We start from the raw sequence: 23908 nt of genomic DNA, 5'->3' as shown, positions 1-23908 counted from the left end.
AACATAAAAATTGATCAGTGTTGTAAGGGTTAAATACAATTAAAAGTGCCCACTGCAAAGAAATACAAGCATTATCAAAGCCAAACTTTTCTGATTCATACACCTCTCTAATGGGAAATGAATAACAAACAAAACAATAACACTTATATAACACACACAATGAACAAAACTCTTCACCAGAACTCCTTTAAAGCGTCTAACTAGAGAGGAGAGGTTACCAGCACATCTCTCTCATCACCCTCATAACTATTCGTGAGTCTGTGCCACCTCTTCCATGCAAAGTTGTAAGGTTAAATTTTCCCCAGAGTCCCACCAGACCAATTATAAGTATACATTTCTAGTTTCTACAAATCTTAATCACCCAATTCAATATTGCCTTGCTTTTCTTCACTGATGTCTACAGATCCTGTGGCACTGAAGTAGTTGAGTCAGTTTTCTGTTGTATTTTTTATCTTTCTTGATTCACATTTTAACTGTTGTATCTTCATGGATGGATTAACTTGTTTCAGGGCCCTGGGGCAAAAGTATTCTGTTGGGCACCAGCTGGCCACCGACCTCTCCTGCTCTCTGTGCAATGTGTAGTGCATCAAACTACCAAAACCAGTTGACTTGTAGTGAAGCTGGGGCTTTGGGGGCCTGTGGGATTACAGGGCATTTCCCCATTTTACTTGGTTGTTAATCCAGCATTGCAGCTCTTTGAGTGTGTTCTATCATCTATCACTACCTGTGGTGCTCATTCATGTGATGATTATGATCCACCCACATTCTTTTGAGTCCACAAACATCCTGATACACTTTTCATCCATCTAATGTTATCCTGTTCAATTTTGGACAGCACTGTTGTGTAAAGTAAAGCTAAAAGGGAACATCAGCCTACCTGGTTAGCATAAATTTAAAATGGGGGTCCTCTTATTTGTGAGTGGTTCATGTGTCTAAAATGGTATGGCATTAGTACAGTGAATAACTTATATAACTACTTGATAATACCAAAACCTACACAAATAAAACATGACAGTCACTCACTCAATCATGCTGCTCTAAACATTTTTACCCAAGTGTGTGAAATGAAAATAATCAGATAAGTCAACACATCCAGTAGAGCACAAGTCCTTTACAAATTCTTTTATTTCAGCATAATAGTAAGAAGCCTCTCCTCTGATTTTCATACAGTTGAAACTAATTGGATCACAAGGGTACATATTAGTTAGCCCATTTTACAATAATCATTGTAACATTTTTTAGGAAGTTATTCTTATGCACTCATTTTCCTACACAAAATAATCAATATCAAGATCCTATTTTAACTGAGGACCATAACTCTGCATGCAAGACTAATAAAGAAAACAACTAATCTGTGATAGCTACTGTTATGCTGTTGTTCATCTAATACCATAATCAATATAATTTACTACAAATACCAGGGACTTTGTATAAGAAAGAAAACATTTTCTTGTGGTACTACTGCCTCTAATGTCAAAATTACCAGACATACTGGGCTCTCAACTGTACTGATCCAAACTGTTATGTCTGCCTTCTCTGTCAAGTTTGAGGAGAAATAGGCTTTGTCTAAAACCTAGTACAGTCTGAAGGAAAAAAAAAAATCTCTTTTTTTCTTCCTTTCACTCCAGTGTTTACAATTCCATCAGAATAAAAAAAAAGGTCCTTGAAACAATCATCAAAAATGTGATGAGAAATTCTCAGACAAATTAAATCATTTTGATCTGTCTGAAAAAAAGAAAAAAAAATTAAAAATGACACCTCAATCTTATCAACAAATGATCTGAGGCTCAAGGATTCTATTGCATTTTAACAATGAGATTGATAATACTAAAAACAATACATGACAAAAAGGTATTAACAAGTGACGTCCACTATATACTGTATTGCCCTTTAGCCATTTTTAGTTATGTGCTCGTGCCAGCAGTGTCTCTCCTGCAGATTTTGGAATAGTGTTTCCAGAGCAAATTAATGCATTTCTCAAACTTGTCCCTTTGCTGCCACTGAGTTTTCTTATATTCAATAAAGTCGCTTAAATCTGAATATCAAAGGATTGTTTTAAGGAGGATTCCCATTAACTCAGCAATCTGAACATGAACATCAACATCCTAAATATGAGACCAAATACTACACTCTGAGATTTCACACATCTAAACCTTCAATCTAAGGTTGATGTGGACCTTTAAATAAAAAAATTAAAAAATGTAGTCCCCAAAAACCACCACTGATGGTGTCAGTCATTATATACACCTACATAGCTGTGGCATCTAATAGCTGTCTATTATGTACATGAATGTTTGACCTTGTAGACTAAACCTCCCACCAGCACTGACATTTCTCAGTTAAACATTATGAAAAGACCCATCACTCGCTCACCAGTCACAGAAAGGATCAAGTTTGAGAAATGACTCCATGGGCACCAAAGAGGCCACGATTAAACGGCTCTTTGCTGCCTGACAGTCAAAAGACTTTCCCCACAGTACGATCAGAGTTCATCATAGGTAAAAGAAATCGTTCGTTACAATATCGTTTAGTACTACAATGATTATTTGTGTATCCGCACTTACTTAAGGCTAAACCCAATGACATGACAGACATCCATTATACACACCAACCACATAATATTTGGATAAAAAGGCAGTCGTTAGTGTGTAGCAGAGTCAAGCAAGTGTTGAGTCTACTGTGGCCTGCGACCGGCCCAAGCACTGCAGAGGACCATCAAAACTCCCAGGGGCTCCCTTAAGGATTATATGTTGTGTTACACCGTTATCAGTAACAATGACTCAAAATATTCATCAAAGGACCACCTCTTTTGACAGGAGAAAACATTAGTCTGAAGCAGTCAACATTCTGTAACCATGACAGCTTTGAGGGGAAAATACCGTGATGATGAAAAGCTGTCTCGTCTTAGTAAATACATCTGATCCACAATAATAAACAGTTGAAAAAAAGGCGAAAAAAAAGAAGAGAAAAAAAAGAAACACTAAGGCCACAAGATTTTGTATACCCCCACTGATCTCACCATGTGAGAAATCTGTACAAACATAATCGGACTTCGAGTGGCCAACCTGCACTACTTTAGACCACGATCTATAAACACAGCTGGAGAGAGAGAGTTGTCTGCTGTAGTACTGTATACACACTGTTTACAGCTGCACTTACAATAGCAGGACTCTACAGGAGGAGTTGCTCAGGCCTTTATCCTGTGCCATTTCCTGAGTGATCATCGGCATGTCACACACGACACAGAACACGAGATACACAGGTGATACTCCTGTGACCTGACCCTTCATGTCTGACACTAGTCAGCTGCAGGCGGCACTATGATCATTCACTTATTGGAAGTCCTGGTTTACAATTATGAAGCACTGTTTGATATTACTTTTTTAAAATCAACACACCCACAAAGTTACTCAGGATTCCACTTAAACAGTGGCAACAGACTGAACCCAATTCTAATTTCTGTTTTCTTTTTGGCCCATTTTGTGGATAAAAAAAAAATTACCTCTCAAGTCCCATGGTAAAACAATAATAAACATTTTGAATTATTTACAGAGTAAGCGTTAAAACTGTACCTCCTGTGCTGTTAAAGTCAGAAAACGCATCTTGTTAAAATTATATTTGGACCAGATGCAGCTTACCAATAAAGAGTGAAATGTCTGAATTACTGACTAGAAGTCAACATCATGGGAAAGTTCACCACAGGTAAAATGTCAGGTTGGTGCTTCCATGGTAAACATTATGTTAGCTGCAATGGCAAACAAGATCTGGTCCACATGAGATATCAAGAGTGGTTTCCTTACTTTACTTGAAAGGAAAGTTCAGTTTTATTAATTTTGACCTAAGTGGCAATGTTTCTGAAACAAAATGGGCCAAATAAGGAAAAAGGCTCAAATGTTTTTCCTCACCACTGTATCCCATTTTGTTGCCAAGAAGTCAGGATAAACAACACCCACTGCCCTTCCCGAGTACCACCAAATGCAGATATATTTGAACAACAATAAAAACTTTTCTTTTTTTTGCAAAACAATCTAACAGATTAAGTACAAAACCACTGGACCACTGTTCATCACAGAAAAGTCTTGTCTTTAAAAAAACAAACAAAAAGAAAACGTAGGGGGAAAGGAAACACAGTAAGAAGTCAACAAAACAAAAACACAAATGTCCCTCTGTCATTAGTAATCCCAAGACTGGAGCTGCAAGATCAGTCTGTTAGAGTGTAGAGCCACTCAGCACAGAGCTGAGGTGAAGAAACCCTGTGGCTTGTCCTGTCACTGGCGGTGTTGTGGATGTGGGTAAGGTGGAATGTCAGACCGCCAGCCGACCTGGAGGGGGATGCATGGGACTCCAGGTTGGGGGTGCGGGCGGGGGTTCTTGGGGATATGGGCGTGGTTCGCAGCACGGCTGGTTCTCTACTTTCGCTACGCTGCGACCCTGGCACAACCGCCGATGCCGCAAGAGCCGGTCTGTCCGTGAAAAGTTCTTTTAAAAGACACAAATTTGATATTGTTAATAACTTATCTGAAAGTAAATCTTTATAAATAATTAAAAAATAATACCGTAATTGTCATAAAGTTTAAACAATGAATGAACACCTGATGTATAACATTAAGGTCCCTTTGCTCTGTTCAAAATTCATACATACCTGCTGGCACCGTTCACACTGGTATGGCTTCTCCCCACTATGGACACGCTTGTGTCTCTCAAGGTGGTAGCGCTGGATAAACCTCATATCACACATGTCACAAGCAAATGGCTTCTCTCCTAAAAAAGCACACAAATACACAGTCAATGCATCAATTTTAGCTGTTTGTACCAATAAACAGTGTGCAATTTTTACTTAGTACTCTTTCTTTTAGGATTTAATTTCCAACACTTTTAAAACGTTGGAAAAAACTTCCCTATCTATACATTATTAACTATTTCAAATGGTAGTTTCAGCATCTGAATATTGATATTCTAAAAGGCCTCGTCATCAACTCATTATGTGTAGATCAGAGTGGAATTTCTCATTTTCATGGCCCAGATCTACGCAACATAGTGGCCCCAAAAACGGGGGTTATTTTTTGAGGCTGGTTCAACATCCCATCAAATGACTTGACAATCCAAACTCGAGTTTGTTGTGACCCCGATGTGTTGCAAGCGCCAGAGCCTTTCTCACTGGTAAGGGTACGGTAAAGGAACGCATACCCGTATGAGTGAGGCTGTGTCTCTCCAGGTGGTTACGCTGAATAAACCTCATGTCACACATGGAACAAGCATACGGCTTCACCCCTACACACACAGAGCAATATATTAGCCCTACCCGCCACAAGTGCAAGAAATACATCTTTCAAGCTTAAGGTGACACTAGGACTAAAATACTGGCAGAGATAATAACTAATACATTCTGAGTATGTAATGTGCATTTCCTATGGCAGAAAATAATGTTCAAATATTCAGACATGCAACTAAGTCAATAAGTTAAACTGAAAATAAAGCTGAGTCAGGTTTTTATAACATAGTATGCAGCTAAATATGTCTAGTTTCAAAAAAACAAAAAGTGTCAGATTATCATTTAATCACTGTTTTTTTTCTGAACAAACATTAGTAACATTGTCACTTAACACTGCAAAAAAGACTATTGCATCCTCTCACCTTTACTTACATTATACCTACATTTACACTACAAAAACAGCAAAATAATCAATGGTAACTGTGACATGTTTTTCCTTCATGGATTTGAGTTTGGACCAACTTTCATTAGTCTTTTAGTTTTCCACTAATTAGTTTTTTTTAATACTGTAAAACCAAGATTCTACAAGACTTTCATTAGTTTTCGGCTAGTTGCAAAGATGCAATTAAATACAATAGAAAAATACAAAATGTGGGCTGGTTATTGGAGAGTTTGATGTTGTTTGAAAGTTCTGTGTTTGTCAGTCAAAACACTTCAATGGCCCAGAATAAAAGCCAATTTATATTTCTTGTGTCTGTGTGGCCACATTAGTTTGCGTGACGCATATTTCGTCATCCACCCAGGCCACGAGGTTCCAAGCAAACCCCTCTACAGACCAAAATTGGCTGACTGTTTTAAGCTTCAAGTATGGTTGGATTTCAGTGGACTTGCTTAGATTAGTGTTTCAATTCAACACATCAGATTTCAGAAAGCGAGGTTTGAAGCAACAGGACTTCCATGTCTGTTACGAAACACTATTTTTTTACCCTATTAACCAAAAATACTCACAAAACCATTTATGCACTGTAAGAATGATTTTTTTGCTTTTCTTTGGATCATATTCTATTTTCTTGCTAAAATTGTGCTAAGAATTACAACCAAAGTAACTGAGTCTGATTCATAAATCAGAACTGGAAGCATAAACATTCATATTACACCCTGACTAAAAGGCAAAATACTGAATCTTGCGCCTTTACACTATAACTCATTAATTGCCCTCTAGTATTACTGGTGCTCATAGTAAAAATTAACTTAAAAGGCTGTATACAAAAAACATGCAGGAACTTCAGTCCTGCAGGTGTGCTTAACAACAAACTGCATCTATCCAAAGAGATCCAGTCTGGATTAAAACCTGAATATTGGCCCTTTGTATTCCCACTAACACTATCTGGATCAGGCTGACAGAGACATGCTACTTACAACATACATGGTCTCTGCGGCTTCTTGCTTGCCAGACATTAGTATCACACAAGAGGTTCTCGCTATCTTATGGAGGGAAACAATAATTTTAGGCTAAGTAACTTGACCTGGTTCTATTAACAGTTTCATAAATGTAAAGTGTTTTATTAGCAAGTACTGGTGATTTAAATAAATTACAGGCAGTAATTAACCTGAGCATCTACCTACACAGATTGTGTTCAAACAGTTTTTGTAATCATACAAATGTCCCTCATCTTTGCACAATAAAGAGGAAATGGTGATCTATGAAATGTGAGACGGGCAGGTGCACGGACCCATACCCGTATGAGTGAGGCTGTGTCTCGCCAGGTGGTAGCGCTGAACAAACCTCATGTCACACATGGTGCAAGCAAAAGGTTTCACACCTAAACGCAGAGCATCAATATATTATTTTCAGGACTTTTATATTTTGGTTTCATAATCCATCAATCAGTAATTTCACATTTATTTATAATTGATGGGTTGTTAACCACGTTTCATCTTCTCTTTAAAAGAAAGCAGTACACATGCTCTTTTTTAAAATCTGAATCCAATTAAGAAAACATCAAACTGTGTTGACCAATTTTCAAATCCACAACTAAACACATGACATGAGCTGATGATGTCACAGTCCTGTATTTCTTTACACTGAATGACTTGCTTTAATGTTGCATTTACACATATTATGTAAGATATACATCAGAAAAGATGTAATACTAGTTACTTTTAGAGAATAATATGACTGCCTTAATAATCTGTAACATAATATTTAAGTACAGTCTGATCTCAATGACATGGGTAAGGTGGGCGGACGCATACCCATATGAGTGAGGCTGTGTCTCGCCAGGTGGTAGCGCTGAAAAAACCTCTTGTCACACATGGTGCAAGCATAAGGTTTCACACCTAAATGCAAAGTAGCAATATTATATTACTGTACCTCAGTTTCCATTATTTACTAATACATCCCTAAACTATTAGTTACACATTTGCTAATTCATGCAAAATCAAAACTTTTGTTTCAAATATTTTCTTTGTAATGCCTGTATCAATTTTTCAACATTAAAATAACAAAAGAGTGATTTACAGCTATCCTGCTAAACTGATAACAGACTAGGAAACCATGTTAACTTCATATTGACATTTCCCTTAAATATATCAGGCATAGCTGCCAATTCATGCAACAACAAAAAAAGACACTGTCTAAAAATATCCTTTCTGTAACGTTATAGACAGAAATACTAAACATGATCTGAGATTACACTGATCAACTGACCTTAAAAATGGAGAAATAATTATCAAAAGTGACCATAACAGCCAGGGAGTACTGCAGCAAACAATTTTACTATTACTAATGTCAATTTATTGATTATGACTAACATTATATTATTAATTGAAACTTTTTCTGCTTATTCTGCTTTATCTGTTTTTATGAATGACATGAAGATAACAGACATGTACAGTTTTAGTACCAGAGGATTTTATAACTAAAGATCATGTTATTATTATTGTTACAATAATAATAATTAGCATTATTAAAGAGAGACATATTATTGTTAAAATGTAATAATTGTAGAGTTTTAAAATCACAGGATTAGGCCAAATGCATTTACATTGCTGTTTTTTATAGTGCCTTTTAGTTAAATGTCATTTAAAATGGTGTAAAATGTTTTAGAGGGCGTCAACTATTATAAGCAAATTGCCTTATCCTCCTTATTGTTACAGAATCATTAAATAAAACATTATTGTTACAGAAACATTACACAAATAGAAAATATTTTACTTAAAGGTTTTACACACACAAAGTAATTTGGCTATCTCTTAAGCAAGACATCTGTGTTGATATCGTTTTTGCTGCTGATCTTAGCACAATAGGGACTATGTAATGATGATCTACAATATATGAGAAGGGCAGGTGCACTGACGCATACCCGTATGAGTGAGGCTGTGTCTCGCCAGGTGGTAACGCTGAACAAACCTCATGTCACACATGGTACAAGCAAAAGGTTTCACACCTAAACGCAGAGCATTATAGTATTACTTTCAGACTTTTGTTTGTGTTCACAATCCATCAATAAGCAATATAGTTCAAACATCTGTTCAGAATTGATGGGTTGTTAACCACTTGTTTTTTTTTTTTTTATTGTTTTGGAATTTCCTTTAAAAGATATAAATACTTCTTTTTAATGGTTGTTATTTTCCAAATCAAATAAGGAAATACATCAAACTGTGTTAACCAATTCTCAAATCCACAACTAAACACATCACATGAGCTGATGATGTTGCAGTCCTGCATTTCTTTACATATAGACCTGCTTTAATGTTGTGCGGACACACATAATACAAGATAGGTTGGAACTGCCTAACATGATCATTTCTGACCCTGTATCTGATGCAATGTAAGTACAGTCTGATCTCAGTGATATGGGTAAGGTGGGCGGACGCATACCCATATGAGTGAGGCTGTGTCTCGCCAGGTGGTAGCGCTGAAAAAACCTCTTGTCACACATGGTGCAAGCATAAGGTTTCACACCTAAATGCAAAGTAGCAATATTATATTACTTTGCCTCATTTTCCAATTTTGTTTAGGAGAAGAAAAAAAACTTAGCTATTGGTTATTAACCACACATTTACCAATTCATGCAAAAAACAAAACTTTTGTTTTAAGTATTTCTTTCGTTATCCATTTCGCTGGGTTGTACATACCAACAAATATCAAAAACAACAAAAGAATGATTCACGGTTATCCTGCTCTACTCATAATACAGACGAGGAAACCAAAACTTCACACTGACATTTCCCTTAAATATAAAAAGGCATATGTCTGAAGTGAGCTAACAAAATTAAATGTGCACAGTTGGTTTCTAACATTGAATGTAATGGGCACGGTGCACGGACCCATACCCGTATGAGTGAGGCTGTGTCTCGCCAGGTGGTAACGCTGAAAAAACTTCATGTCACACATGGTGCAAGCAAAAGGTTTCACACCTAAACGCAGAGCATTAAGAGTGTTATTTTTGTTTCTCTGCCACAAAGAAAAAAATAAATAAGTCTATACTCCAACTTCATAACTGAAGGATACTAATCTGGGCTAAATTGATATCTGTGGTTAATAACCAATGTCATACCCTAACATTACAATATGATTGAATAAGATGCTTGTTTCAAGTTACAAAATTATCAGAGGGTTTTTAAAATCCACTTAAAAACAACACATGAGCTGATGATATCATCTAATGGCTATCACACTTAATATAAATCTCATCCATCAGAATTGTGTATGAATACATGATATTTAGCACTACATCAAGCATACAGATGTTGCAGCACCCTAATCGTGTGACTGGGTTAAGATTGGCAGACGCATACCCATATGAGTGAGGCTGTGTCTCGCCAGGTGGTAGCGCTGAAAAAACCTCTTGTCACACATGGTGCAAGCGTACGGCTTCACCCCTATACACACAAAGTACCAACTTTAGCGTTAAAAAAAACCTCAACTGCCGAAAATGATCGACGTTAAACTTTACTAATTGCTTAGTAAAGTTTGCACTCATCAGCGCTTTGTTTGCCTTCAAAATACATCTGCTAATCCAATTGGAGATGACGTTTTCTTATCTGAATGAAGCTAGACTATAATTACTACAAGTCTAAGGCCAATGTCCAAATTGAAAATTTACAATGAAAATATCCCGAGTTGAACGCAAAAGTCTTCAAACCTAAAAACTTACCGAATTGAGACAAAATTGGGGTCCTTAATGGACACATTACAACTATCACACACACAATGCCAATACAAGTATGTGTTTGCGTACAGATTTTCTGAATAGATTTGTTAAGCCAAAAACATGAATTTTTGTCACGCTGATCGCAGAAGTTAGACAATTTTAGGCAGTTGGTAAACAACTATACACAATGTATTAAAAGTTGACATTGATTTACAGATAAATTCTAATTTATAGTAAATGAAAATATTCAGGAAAACATGTTAGAAAATCTAGCTTGTGAATGAATATAAAAGTTAATATAACATGATCTCTGCTCTCATTCAAATTTAAAAGCTGTACTAAAAATAGGACCCATGTGTACACAAAACCTGTTTTTAAGAATGTCAAACAATGCAACTAAACTATTCATAAAAGAGGATTATATTTCACTTCCTCACCATTACTTTGAATGTGAAATGACAATGACCGAGCTCTGTGGACTCTCAGCTCTACAGTTAAGACTGCTTTCATCCTCGCCAAAATGTAAACTACATGCCCCATTCACATCGGCTGAGACAGGCCGCATTACACACATGTTCACATTAATTCAGAATTTGAGAATAATTTCCACAGCTGTTACAAAGTGAACAGGACTGAAAAAAGCCTTGAACTGATCTACTGAAGGCAGCCACATGTGTGCAGCTGCACTGCAAACGCCTTCGCTGACAAAATTTTTAAATTTCTTGCATTTTTTAAATTCTATGTGATAGCTTTGGAGCTGACACTGTGTGAACTTCTCTAACACAGCTTTTATGATGAATTACAATGGGACATTTCCAGACGGGGGAATAGCCTGTTTTACTCAGTTTGACTTAGATCACACCAATATTTTCTCCTATATATCACAGAAGAAAAAAGAGTTTATTGTTAGTTACTGTTGAGTCTGAAGCTACAGACACTAGCCAAATTAGATTAAACCATTTCATATATATTTATTCTATATTTTTGAGAATCATTTCAATTAGATTTTTGGAAATACAATTAGGATGAATATTTCTGCAACAATGTGCATTACAAAAGTGAACAAATAGTTCAAGGTTTCATTTTTTGGAAGCACATTTCTTCAATATATGCAGCTACTAGTCCAAAGCGGAATTTCTTTTTTTAAGCTGAGCTAATTCAAATACGCAAAAGAAGTCTGATAAGGAAACCTGTCAAAATTATAGTTTTGTTTTTTGACATCTAAAAGCTAAAACATTTACAGTTAAACACATTAATAAAACTACAAACCAAAACAAGCTATTGACATCTTTGCTTCATGTTCATAATTATGTCATTTCATATGCAAAGTCTGAGAGGGAACTGTCATTGTATGAAGTATCATTATGCAAATGCTTATGAAGCTCCTTTTAGATGCTACATGAAACATTATCTCTTGGTAATATAGTGACAGAAAGCAATACAAACTCGAGTTTGAAGCAGCCATGAAAACATTAATTTGGGGCACATGCATGACCGCAGTAAAGGAGAAAGATGGTTAAATAATGAAGACATACCCGTATGAGTAAGACTGTGTCTCTCCAGTTGGTAACGTTGTATAAACCTCATGTCACACATGGTACAAGCATACGGTTTCACACCTAAACAGAGCACAACAAAGTTAGATGTATTTCAATACACAAGTTCATCAACACCACAACTCAAAAAAATAATGAAATATTTTAAGTTGTTTATAAAAGCATGCTTCATTAAGACAGACACAAAAAAGAGTTTAAGGACCTGCAGACATCAATAGTTATAGTGCATTATTAATTAAGGAGAAACAGTGCTGATAGAAGGGACTTTGGACCCCATTTAGTAATATTTAGTCATCCTGCAAACTGTTAATGAAATTGTTGATATTATTGATATTGAAAAAAAAGACCCATTTCAGATTCATGCTGAAGCAAGTCATACTATGTTGACGATGCGCTGTTTTACTTTTCAGACAGGCAACGCATTCTTGTATTTTCCTGATTACATTTTGGGAAATGTAGCCTCTTCTTATTTACATTTTAGACTATTGATGCCTGCATTTAAACACTTTTTAGTGTAATGTACCTTTCATTGAATATGTAATATAGTACTCAACAATACGCATGCAATAGTACCATTATAGTGTTAATCACAAAACAAGGTAACTGACAGAAAGAGTCACTTTTTCAGTGGACAGTTTTCCAACAAAGCCTAAAAATTATATTAAACATGTTTATTTAGATGGGGAAATTCACCCTCAATGGCATAATGAAGGTATTGAATATAGAGGGACTTATCAATAAAAAAGATCATGAGCAGGTTGTTCATAGAAAAGGTTTTATAGTGAAAGGGGAACAATTAATTCAAGCATACCAGTATGAGTGAGGCTGTGTCTTGCCAAATGGTAACGCTGGAAGAATCTCATGTCACACATGGAGCAAGCGTATGGCTTCACCCCTAAATGCATACAGTACCAAACTTTAGAAAAGTGTTCTCATGAACTATATACACAGCATATGTCATTTTACATAGACTAGTAAGTGTTTTGTCATTACAAGACTGCTTATATTGTCATGCCTTACTGGTAGGGCTGGGCGATATGGACCAAATCAAATATCACAATATTTTTGAATAAATATCTTGATATCGATATTGCAAAGATATTGTAGGCATGACTACTGGTGCTTATACAAAATATTTACACAATGAGATTTTTGATAAATAACCATCAGTAATGTGTTTACAATGACTAAGTGGATAAAGACAAATAATAGAACAGCTGTTACAGTGATAAGTTCAGAAAATTACATCACTTCGCAGTAATTCAGCCTTTTAAACCAGGAAAAGACCACACTTATGCTAAATCACGATATTCACAATCAAAGATAATATCTAGTCTTATTTCACAATATCGATACAATATCGATATATTGCCCAGCCCTACTTACTAGTCACTATAAATAAATACAGGAATGTATCATGTCAAGCCTATAAACAATTAGCAGATACAATGAAACAAATTACACCAGAAAATAAAATCCCATAAGCAGGCAATGCCTATAGACCAAAACTCTACAATCCCTGGTAGTGTCAGATGAGAGGGATTTAAGTAAAACTTATACCCGTATGGGTGAGAGTGTGTCTTGCCAGGTGGTATCTCTGGAAAAATCTCATGTCACACATGGAGCAAGCATATGGCTTCACCCCTGCACACACAGAGCAAAATATTTTGTAAAAAACAACACAATGAACTGAACAGGACACACTCACTTATATCATGTATCCAGACATGCCAAAAGAAGTGGTACCAGTATGATGTCACACTAAATGCATGAAGCTACCATTTTCTAGTCTGTCAATATACATAAAGAAGGGAAACATTACAAAAGCCAAAAAAGTCTTCAGACTAAATTCAAGGTATAATGATCTAATGGAGGCTAAGAAATGCTAGCCAAAGATACTATCATACAGAGTTAAGACAAAGACAGAAAGGCACTCCTCCAATGTGCACCAACAATTATTAATATGTTAAAAGCCAGACTCACGTCATTCTACAAACAATGAACATTTAAACTCCACTAAACCGGGTATATGGGGCTCAAAAGTAGCAAAGAATGGTGAACCTGTACCGGTGTGAGTGAGGCTGTGTCTTGCCAAGTGGTAGCGTTGGAAAAATCTCATGTCACACATGGAGCAAGCGTATGGCTTCACCCCTACACACATAAAAAGTATGTAAATATTAGCTAGAAACAGAAAAGACAATGCAATACATAACCATCAACTCTTCCCTTACAATAGCTCTTCTTATGCTTCTACACATAATCCCACCATCTTAAGAATCTAATGCTTGTTTTGCGGTACACGATTATGTGTATTGTGACAACGAGTGGGTAATTTCAGTCACATTAAAAAAGGTATCTTGTAAAATTAGGACTAATGAAAGAGATAACTGCACAGAACGAAGTAGAGCATTCAGCAGGGGAAAAGCTGAAGTTTCGGTTTCCCACTATATATGCATGTATTCACATCAAGAGTTTAATATTTTACTGTCTTAACACATGTCTGGATACATCTTATTATTTGCTAATATGTCGGGTCGACATATTTGAAGATGGTTGCCAATTTCGATACCTAAAACCTCTGTTTATACAGCTGTGAGTTCAAAGTTAAGGCACTTCTAAAAAAACACTACCTAATGAGCTAGGGTAAGCAGACGCATACCAGTATGAGTGAGGCTGTGTCTTGCCAGATGGTAACGTTGGAAGAACCTCATGTCACACATGGAGCAAGCGTACGGCTTCACCCCTACATACACAAAGTATCAACATATTAGCTAAGACGTTGCTTTAGCATCAAAGGGAAGAATCATTCACAGTCATTAAATCACTTGGACCTGGCAGACAGTTCACATTCCAATTAAAGCTTCATGCGAAGGGATTTGTTTTCACTTCTAACTGGAAAAAGTGTCTTCTGTTATGGGGAGCATTAGTTTTCGGATATTCTGGAGTACATCATGAAAGAAAAACAGCAACAGGATACAAGCCAAGCATATTTAAAACAAGACAAAATACAAGTGAGCAGCAAGAGAGCAAAGAGAGACGTCTGAGACAGTGATAACACTGGTCAGCTGAAGCAGACACATTAGCTCACTTCTTCACCATTTATGTGATGGATTTGAACATTTTTCAGCATGTTGGTTGCAGCTTACTGTTAAACTGAATTTGGTTAAATTTCTATGCAACACACTCATTCAATTTATGGTGGCATGAAAGTGTGTGTTGCTTTCAAGCACTCCAAAGTGATGATCTGTCTCAGAATTTGAAAAGCTTCCAATCCAATTGCCGCCATAAGCTTACAGCAGAAACATCTGTTAAAGCAGCTGTGCAACTTCTTAAATTAAAAAGCCAGACAATTACAGAGTTGTGCAGCCATTAATCTGCATGTAAAATAGGTGTGGACATCAAAGGACTATTCCCATAATATACCATGGCCTCAGGCAATCAGCTACGACTAGGCAGGAGGGAATTAAAGCAAACTGTGCCTGGCTGTAAAGCTTTAAATAATTACGGAGTTATTTCTATTTAGTTCTATTAAAGTCATGCACAACCAGGTTTTACAAACACCGAAGTTCACCGAAGTTCCTACAAAATTGCATTGTTTTGCCCTAGCATTATGACCAATCTCCCCCATCTCTTAACTGTAGCTGTGAAACAATTTAAAAATTCCCCTCAAGGTCCTGAACCATCACAGTAAATGCATTATTAATTACCTCATGATGAATCTCCATTAATACATGAATGGATAAGAAACATGTGCACGACTTATATACACAATAATACAGCTTAAACTTCGCTTTAACTCTTAAGCTCTGCTTGTTCAGTACGTAGAAGCAGAAATAACCGTTTGATCGGAAAAATATAATATAAAAAAGGAAAAATAAAGAAAGTGTAAATGTTGGTAATTTTGGCAATGGTACAAAAGGGATAATACACTTTGAGGGGTCCACAAGAGTAATTCCAAATCCACTCCTGAAGGACTTTTTGTTTGTGCATATATGACCGCTTGTATGCTGTTTGTTTGTTTGTATATGAGGCCTTACTATAAATGTTTTTGTTCTCCTTTTAAGAAAATTCCTGATCTTAACAAGACAACCTGATCAAATAAACTTCTTAACTTGAATTGGGTATGGTAAATGGACGCATACCCGTATGAGTGAGTCTGTGTCTCTCCAGGTGGTAACGCTGGAAAAACCTCATGTCACACATGGAACAAGCGTACGGCTTCACCCCTACACACACAGAGCATAAAATTATTAGCTATTCAGTCTATCAAATAAGTTCAAATTAGATACAAATAATATATATTTTAAAATGTACTATGGTTAAAACAGACAGAACAGATGCAGCGTGGCCACAAGGAGCAACTGCTTACTCAATCTAAAAGGATATCATATACACATATGTATGAATCAAAAGAGTTGGGTAAAATTGGTCAACATTATTTTACTACTGATGTGCTTCTTTTTGTGAAAACTAGAAGCAGTAATCACTTAATAAAACAATTATGTTAGAGGTTGACTTACCCACAGTGCATACTTCTTAAACAATGAAAAACAAAGAATTTTGTGTGAAAAGGTGTAACGCAAATATTGACACTATGGAAATGTTTTCAATAAGGACCTTACTTCCATTTTATACAAACATAGTCCTTTGATGTCCATGCAGTTATTGACACTAGAAATCAATAATTAAATACAAAATGATTTAAAAAAAAAAAAAAAAATCTGACATGTTTTGTGTGGCCTGTGCAATGAGGCACCACATGAATACACTGGGGTCCAAAAGTCTTGAGTCCTTTTCAAGTCCACTATCAAGAATTCTTGCTTACAGAACTGTTTGTTTTCATCATCAAGAAAGTCTTATTTAGGCTACATTATTTAGTGCTGAAATAAATTACAAGCTTATGATCACAAAAATGACATTATCTGTCACATTTTCTTACTGCAGTCACACCATGCACGTCATTTACATATTAAGCACAAGGATTCCCTTTGATATGTAGTGAGAATTGTTTTACAGAGAATATCACATGCTGACAAAATGAACATTCCCCATGTGTCACTACTGCTTGTGCTTCAACTTTGAGTTGCAATTTAAGCACATTTTCTGTTAAGGGGATGCCAAAAATTGAGGAGCCAAATAATGTGATGGCAAAGAGTCTCTGATGTGGTAATCAGTGTCCCATCTGACAGCAGCTAAACTGAAGATCAGGGCTGCAGGCTAGAAACATTTCTCAGAAGTCAAACCAAGATCAGGCGGACTTTAAGACATTGAATCTTGGAGGGTGAAGAGGCATTGTTGCTCTGACATCTACGAGCTGTGAGGTTCACATCTATTGAACATCTAACCACACCCATCATCATATTTGGTAGTCAGGTGTTGTCTGCTGTCATTTCAACCACAACCAGATGTGATGTAGCGTAAACCAACAGTGCACGGTGTGCAGAAAGCAATGCACCAACTGCTAGATGGCAGCGCATGTGGGATTTGAGCTGGTTGTTGTGAGTCATTAAAGCAGTCACACTTTGTGAAGACAAGTGTATCAAGCTTATGTCTTTACAGGACCCAGCAGCATTTACAACAACAACACCAAACCAAATGAACAAAAAAAACCCCTCCTATTTCACTATTTCAATACAAACAGTTTTAGGATAAAACAAGTCACTATGATGGGCCAAAAACAGGCATGGGTTAAACAATCTCCACTACAAGAAAGCTGTTTTTACAGATTAATCAAAGTTTGAATTTGCAGTAAGAAAGCTTCAGACAGTCACTAGAGAGGCTAATTTCTCACTTCACAGTCACCAGAGCTCAACCACACTGAACAGAGATCATTTACAAAGGTAGGACTGTGACTTCAACATCTTTGGTGTCTTCATAAATAGCTGAAATAATGTGGTATATGACCATCATACATAGTGAAACAAAAGTTTTTAATAGTGGACTCGGGACTACTGGACCGCACTGTATTACATCGCCTTCAGTAATTTTCTTGGTGTTGGGGGGACCAATATTTATTTAAGACAAATACTGTGCTTTATATTTTGGGCTGAACAGATTTTGGGGGGTGGCTTTGTTGGAAATTACTGTCCAGAGACAAAATGAACCCTAAGCATCTGTCCATTGATTCAAGTGTCAAGACTACAGAGGTAGTCAGATTTATGTAATATGGGTACGGTTAGAGGACGCATACCCGTGTGAATGAGGCTGTGTCTCTCCAGGTGGTAACGCTGAATAAACCTCATGTCACATACGGCACAAGCATACGGCTTCTCCCCTAAACCGAAGAGCACCAGTTTTAGTTCAAGTCCCCACAGATACCACCAATTAGCTGTGAGGCAAAAGCTATTACCAAACAAGATTTTTAAGCAGGCCATTGCAAAACCTTACAGTTGCTGCACACTCCTAAATTCAGTCCAACTCAAGCTTTCAGGGCCTCTTTCAACAAATGATTTATGTAATCAGGCATTAAAATCTGTTTTTTTGGTTTTACTGTGAACTAAGGTTGTTCCAAGCATGACCCATACCTGTGTGAATGAGGATATGTCTCTTCAGGTGGTATCCGCTCCTAAATGCGCCGTAACAGTGATCACAAATAAAATTTTTCTGCACTTTGGATGATGGACCGTTCTCATCTCCACCTGTGCCCTAAGGTGGACAGTAAAGAATAACCGTTCAACATTTGTTAAAATGCCACCTCAATGGTGCACCAGCTGTATAAACCAAGACACCAATGCATTTTACCAATGAAACAATGGCACAATCTGTCACACATACCCACCCACGATTGCTCAGAATCCATTAAATGTAAATAACTCCTCTTAAATTTCAGTAAATTCAAAATATATGATTTCCATTAGACCAAATTTAATAGTTTCATGTATATTTTTAATTGTTTACCACGTCTAAAACCAAATTAGCTTTGGTATGTATATGGAGGACATAAAAGTTAGTTTTTTTACTTAATGAAATTAACATTTGAATTGAGAAATACCCCACAATCCCTGACTATGGCCTAATGCCCTCATGTTACTGCTCCCCTGTATGCACACAACTGCAGTTATTGTGCTCCGCTCTGCTCTGCTCCCCTCCCCCTCTTTCCTCTCTAGAGATCCTCCACCCCCTCCACATCTTCCCTGAGCTCCTCCCCCCACCCCCACACAAACAAAATGTGCAGACATGAAAGCTCCGAGTGAGGCACACTTAAATAAAGTTAAATGCCTTCAGAAAAGCATGTGCAAGCTGCTTAAGACACATTTTCTGTATTGCAGAAAAAGGTACATGCACAGACCATTCCCCATTTAGCAATCACAGCCACTAACCTTCCCTCCCCTTCCCTCTTGATCTCTCACTTTACAGGGCGTTACTGATTTCCTGTTCTTTTTTTTCTGCTGCATGTCCTCGTTGGCCCTCATCTCCTTCTCGTCCAGCAGGCGGGGAGCTTGGAATTCACCTTCCTTCCGGATAAGCTGAAGAGCAAGAAAAAAAAACAAGTATTTCAGATTATTTACCACTAAGATAAAAATAAAGTATCTGAACAAGACATGCCTAAAACAAAGTGATAAATGTACACCTTTGTTTAAGTTAATTTTTGCTTCTGCACTTTGATAACAAAGCCAGTGCTAAATAGTGGGTTTGTAGATTTTGTGTCTTTGTTTTAGTAAAACCAGCACATGATTTTAAACAGTTTCTGATCACTGAGGATGGAAAGGTTTTGAAAAAATATAACTGTGTTGTGTGTGGCAATGTGAGAGCAATGGCACTGAAACTGTAACTATATGCTCTAATGTAAAACCTGGTGGTGTGAATTGTTACATGAACTCATCATCCAAATCCAAATTAAACACCACTAAAACAAGAAGTGGGGGTTATGTTGTCCTTCCACTCAATTTTTCAATTTCTTAAAAGACAAGGGTTTTTTGCCCTTGACAATATTCAAAACATCTAAAACAGTAAAATTTTCATTCCACATTTCCTATGTGTCTCCTAACCAGAGGTGGACAGCTCATTCCAGACGGGAGGATCATATGGCTCTGGGGAGCACGGTCAGGTCCGTCTCTCTGCTGTGGTCCATGGCCAAGTGGCGCCATCATTTTTTTGGGTGGAGCGGCCATGGAGCTGGCCTGCATCAGGGCCATACTGGAGAGAACAGCCTCGCAGCCAAGCAGGCCCGCCTAGGAGGATAGAAAGTTATAATTTAAGAATAGTTAACTAATGAAAATACACTTAACAAAAAACAGGCTGGAATTTGAATTGATTTGCATCTAAGACCTGGCAGAACAGCCAAGCTAGTCATCAACGACAACATCCTGAGTGACACAAGACTCCAAATAAAGTTATTTGTAACCATTTTGGTGTTCTTAAAACAAACCCATTTCATATGGTCGCGGACTGAGCTGCTGGGCAGATGTGACATTGCTGTGGTAACGGTGTATGTGAGCGCAGGGACAGGGGTGGGGACAAGGTCATCCAGAGATCCGTCAGTCAGGATGGTCGGGCTGGTGGGAAGCCACACCCACCTCACTCATCTAGCATTAAAACTGAGGAAGAGGAGGATGTGGATGAAACAGACAAACATTAAATTATATATCACATATATTTATCAATATGAAACTCACATTCTCTTTATGTCAGGAGTTGTGTGCATTTTGTTCATAGATATGTCAGTATACTCACCATAATAACTTTAACTGACTCTGACTAACACATATCCATACAGTACATTTATCTTGAAGATTAGCATAGTTTTTTCTCTTTTGGGGTTACTTTACTTCACCAAGGCAGCCAATTAATGGACTTGCGCTATTATTATTCTTTCTTCGACATAATCCCTATACATAAAACCCTAACTTCAAGGTACCTGTATCAGTGCAATGTATACTAAGGCTGGGCAACACGCACTAAACAAATCAAATTAAACTATCAGACCTTCTTCCAATATACATATAAACTTGTTATCTTTAAAGATGGAAAATCTTTCATTACCTGCCTAATTTAACAGGAGATTTAACAGCAGTTTAAGTGTTTACTGTGTAGTCAGACTTCCTTTAAATTATTTTAGTACATATGTACCTGTCTTTTATGAAGCTCACCCAAACCTCTGAGCTCTAGCTCTTGTCCACTATTGTAACTATTATACACCTACAATGATTTGTGCATAGAACGTGAAGTAGATGGAAGCACAAACTAAATTATATGGAACTCAATAAGTGGGATTGAAAAACACATCTTAAAAAATCTGGAAACAATCAGAGTTTAGGCATACCAAATTAAATGGTGTTTTTACTAGGCATACCAAATTAAATGGTGTTTTTACTAGGCCTACATGTACTAGGTCTAAATAACAACTCTTCAACAAGTGCTTGCATTGTAGTAGGCTAGGCCCATTGCTACACCCTATACTAAACTTTGCATACAGTGTTTTGCATAAGTGTTTTGTATGACTAGAGGAAAACAAGTTGAAACATGAAGATGCGAAGGGACTGTACAGAAAATTAGCAAAAGTGAGCTTCACAATATCCGACTTATGTAATTGCAACTCCCTTAAATACAGAACAAATTCAACAACATACATAATACAGACAAGAACTGACACGTTTTCTTCATGTAAACTTAAATCTGATGAGTCAGTCAAAACAAAAACACAAACTGGTTAAACATACAGTAGACGCTGGTATGCATGCTGCTATCAATTGTTTTCACTTTTTTAAATTACTAGTTATAAAGGTTGTGGTTTCAGTGAGACAAAGACATGTAGTTATGATGACATTTAGGAGGTACGACACAATATAACAGCTTTGGCAAATAATCAGCTTTCCACTTTGAAAGAACAACAATGCAGCTAAATATAGCGAAGTGTGAAAAATAAATAATATGGAGGGAGTAATTATAATGTTATTGTTTTTTAAGTCTCTTTCTGATGTTTTCATGGACACTGAAGAAAAGCCATCCTTTCTGGTAAGGTAAAAATAATAACAGCATTCACATTGTGCTGCAAAACTTTTAGAAAAGGTTCAATCTTTACTCTTCTACTAACTGTGTTGAAAATAGAATTGAGGTAGAATATCTCTTAGTGAGTATAGCAATTACACACTTATTGTTAATGGTTCATACAAAAGCCTGTAGGGCCGCAACTAACAAATGTTTTCACTATCGAGTAATCTGTTGACTATTTTCTCGAATAATGACTTAGTTGCTCGGTCGGGGGGAAAAATCAGAGATGAGGAAAAACGTCAATCACTGTTTCCAAAGTGACGTCCTCAAATGTGTTGTTTTATCCACAACTCAGATATTCAGCTTACTATCATAAAAGAAGGTTACTCGACTAATCGTTGCAGTTCTAAAAGCTAACATTTAATATGTCGGCTGCAGATTGAACATGTATCATATGGTGTACCCCCTCTTGGCCTGGGCCTTTGATAAAGCTGGTGCATTAAGTCGTAGGTTTGTCATTTTCACCGTTATCTTGGGTTATTGTGAGACGGCCTTAATGTGCTCAAAGAAACATTGCTCAAATTTTAGCGATGCAAAAGAACAAGGTGGCTTTTCCATTACTTACGTCCGTTTAGGAGTCGTTTGTTAAGTTTCCCCTCACCGCGGTACAGTTTTACAGCTTGTGGACCTCCATAAAAGTTAAGGGTGGCCAGATGGAGGCAGAAACATACTTAAAAGGCTTTCAGTGCTATCGCCATTAGCGTTGGTTAGCTGGCTAGCACTTGCTAAGAAAACGCTAACACTGGCTAACGCATATTACAGGACTACAGTTCTTTTTGTTGGATACCGTCGATATAGTTAGCAGCAGAACAGTCACTACACTAAGATGATGTTATTTGGAGGCCAAATGTGAATTTTCTCGGCGTTGACTGGGCTGGCCTTCGCACTACCAACCAACCTTACGTTAGTTGTGCTGATGTTGAACAAGCTAACAGCGGCTAGCAGCTAGCTGTTCGCTGGCGCCCACCGTAATGTTAAAAATTGAACATTTTTTTCATTCCACTTGGTCATTGGTTTGATACAGTGTATACCAAAAAGTCTAATCTCTCAAACTTGAGCACTGGACAAACGATTCTTTTCAGTGTGATAATCATGTGAACACAATAGCTGAAGTCGTTCAAGACGAGATTGGGCGATAAAGACATTCGTGATGGCCGTCGTATCGAGAGCCTCCCCCTCCCGTTAGCCAGCTAGCAGTGGCTAACACTGACGCTGTAATATCAACTAAATCCCTCCGCAGTCTTGTCCGCTGCGTGCATTTTTTTACAAAAACGAAATAGCAAGCCGCCGAGCGCACAATCAAAATCCACAAAGCATTGGAGGAATAAATGAAAAGACGTGTATATCTACCTTCAGCTTCTTTCGCCCGTCGTTTTCGAGACCGTCTAGTTTACAAACACAGGAAACGCCACAGGATGTAACCCACTCCCCCACACAGCAGCACAGCCTCCTCCAGCGAAGAAAAAAGGCTCATCTTCTTCAACCAGCTCCCCGTGTACACACACTTCTGCACAAAAGAGCACCCTAAACCTGTTTTTTATCCATTTTATATAGCATAGTGGATATCTGACATGTACTCTGCGCTGTATCAATATGTGTGTTGTTATTGTGGAGGTGGCCTCTTTTCAGTTTGCAGCAGATTCAGGCGACGAGTGAAGAGACGCAGATGAAAGGGGAAGGAGTGAACACTGAAAATGACAGAAAGACATACAGTGGTTTATACAGTGGCTCAAAACGCCCCCCTCCCACACCCATTTGCCCTGTTTTGTCTCCGATGCCCATATGGACCTAATCAATAATAATCCTCATCGTTATTATTATTACATTACTGGTGTTATTATCACCACCACTGCATCTTTTTTTATTATAATAATTAATAATATGAAATAGCTGCTCCTGCCAAGATGAATTACGTCATCGCCAATAGTCTACTGATTTCTTGTAGTGAGTTTTCCTCTGCAGTTTGCACATTTCCTTCAAGGCCCTCATGG

General features: G+C 37.3%; 2 protein-coding genes across 13 annotated transcripts in view; one reads left to right on the top strand and one right to left on the bottom strand.

Moving 5' to 3' along the window:
- Window positions 1-1107: 1107 nt before the first annotated feature.
- On the bottom strand, window positions 1108-23574 carry znf740a (zinc finger protein 740a). 12 transcript variants are annotated; one of them, XM_062415852.1, is made up of 21 exons: window positions 23268-23574; window positions 20296-20464; window positions 19916-20098; window positions 19247-19393; window positions 18452-18572; window positions 18118-18201; window positions 16070-16153; window positions 14587-14670; window positions 13995-14078; window positions 13488-13571; window positions 12739-12822; window positions 11907-11990; window positions 10016-10099; window positions 9551-9634; window positions 9096-9179; window positions 8578-8661; window positions 7469-7552; window positions 6952-7035; window positions 5188-5271; window positions 4643-4761; window positions 1108-4479 (listed from the first exon to the last, which is right to left on the bottom strand). In XM_062415852.1, the coding sequence occupies exons 2-21, from the start codon at window positions 20338-20340 to the stop codon at window positions 4306-4308; spliced, it is 1965 nt and encodes a 654-aa protein (XP_062271836.1). In that variant the 5' UTR covers window positions 20341-20464; window positions 23268-23574; the 3' UTR covers window positions 1108-4305. The 12 variants fall into 12 exon arrangements, with proteins under 12 accessions (XP_062271836.1, XP_062271837.1, XP_062271844.1 ...); XM_062415853.1 differs by having other exon boundaries at window positions 19277-19393; XM_062415860.1 differs by lacking the exon at window positions 5188-5271.
- The window catches only part of suox (sulfite oxidase), a 161844-nt gene continuing 155265 nt past the window's right edge, over window positions 17330-23908 (top strand). Inside the window, exon 1 of the mRNA XM_062415866.1 lies at window positions 17330-17333. The gene's annotated coding sequence lies outside the window, so the exon portion shown is untranslated. The remainder of the gene's footprint in view (window positions 17334-23908) is intronic.

This window comes from Scomber scombrus, chromosome 3, assembly GCF_963691925.1.
Source record: "Scomber scombrus chromosome 3, fScoSco1.1, whole genome shotgun sequence".
NCBI classification, from domain to species: Eukaryota; Metazoa; Chordata; class Actinopteri; order Scombriformes; family Scombridae; genus Scomber; species Scomber scombrus.
The sequence above is the reverse complement of the archived record's forward strand: the minus strand, read 5'-3'. Positions and strand labels throughout refer to the sequence as shown.

Excerpts from the sequence above, each read along its gene's own strand:
- znf740a (XM_062415852.1), bottom strand. The coding sequence starts at position 20,340 with ATGTCACATCTGCCCAGCAGCTCAGTCCGCGACCATATGAAATGG. Across the intron at positions 14,671-16,069 it reads ACACAGACTCACTCATACGG|GGGTGAAGCCGTACGCTTGC; the intron begins GTATGCGTCCAT and ends TTGTGTATGTAG. Across the intron at positions 8,662-9,095 it reads ACACAGCCTCACTCATATGG|GTGTGAAACCTTTTGCTTGT; the intron begins GTATGCGTCCGC and ends CTCTGCGTTTAG.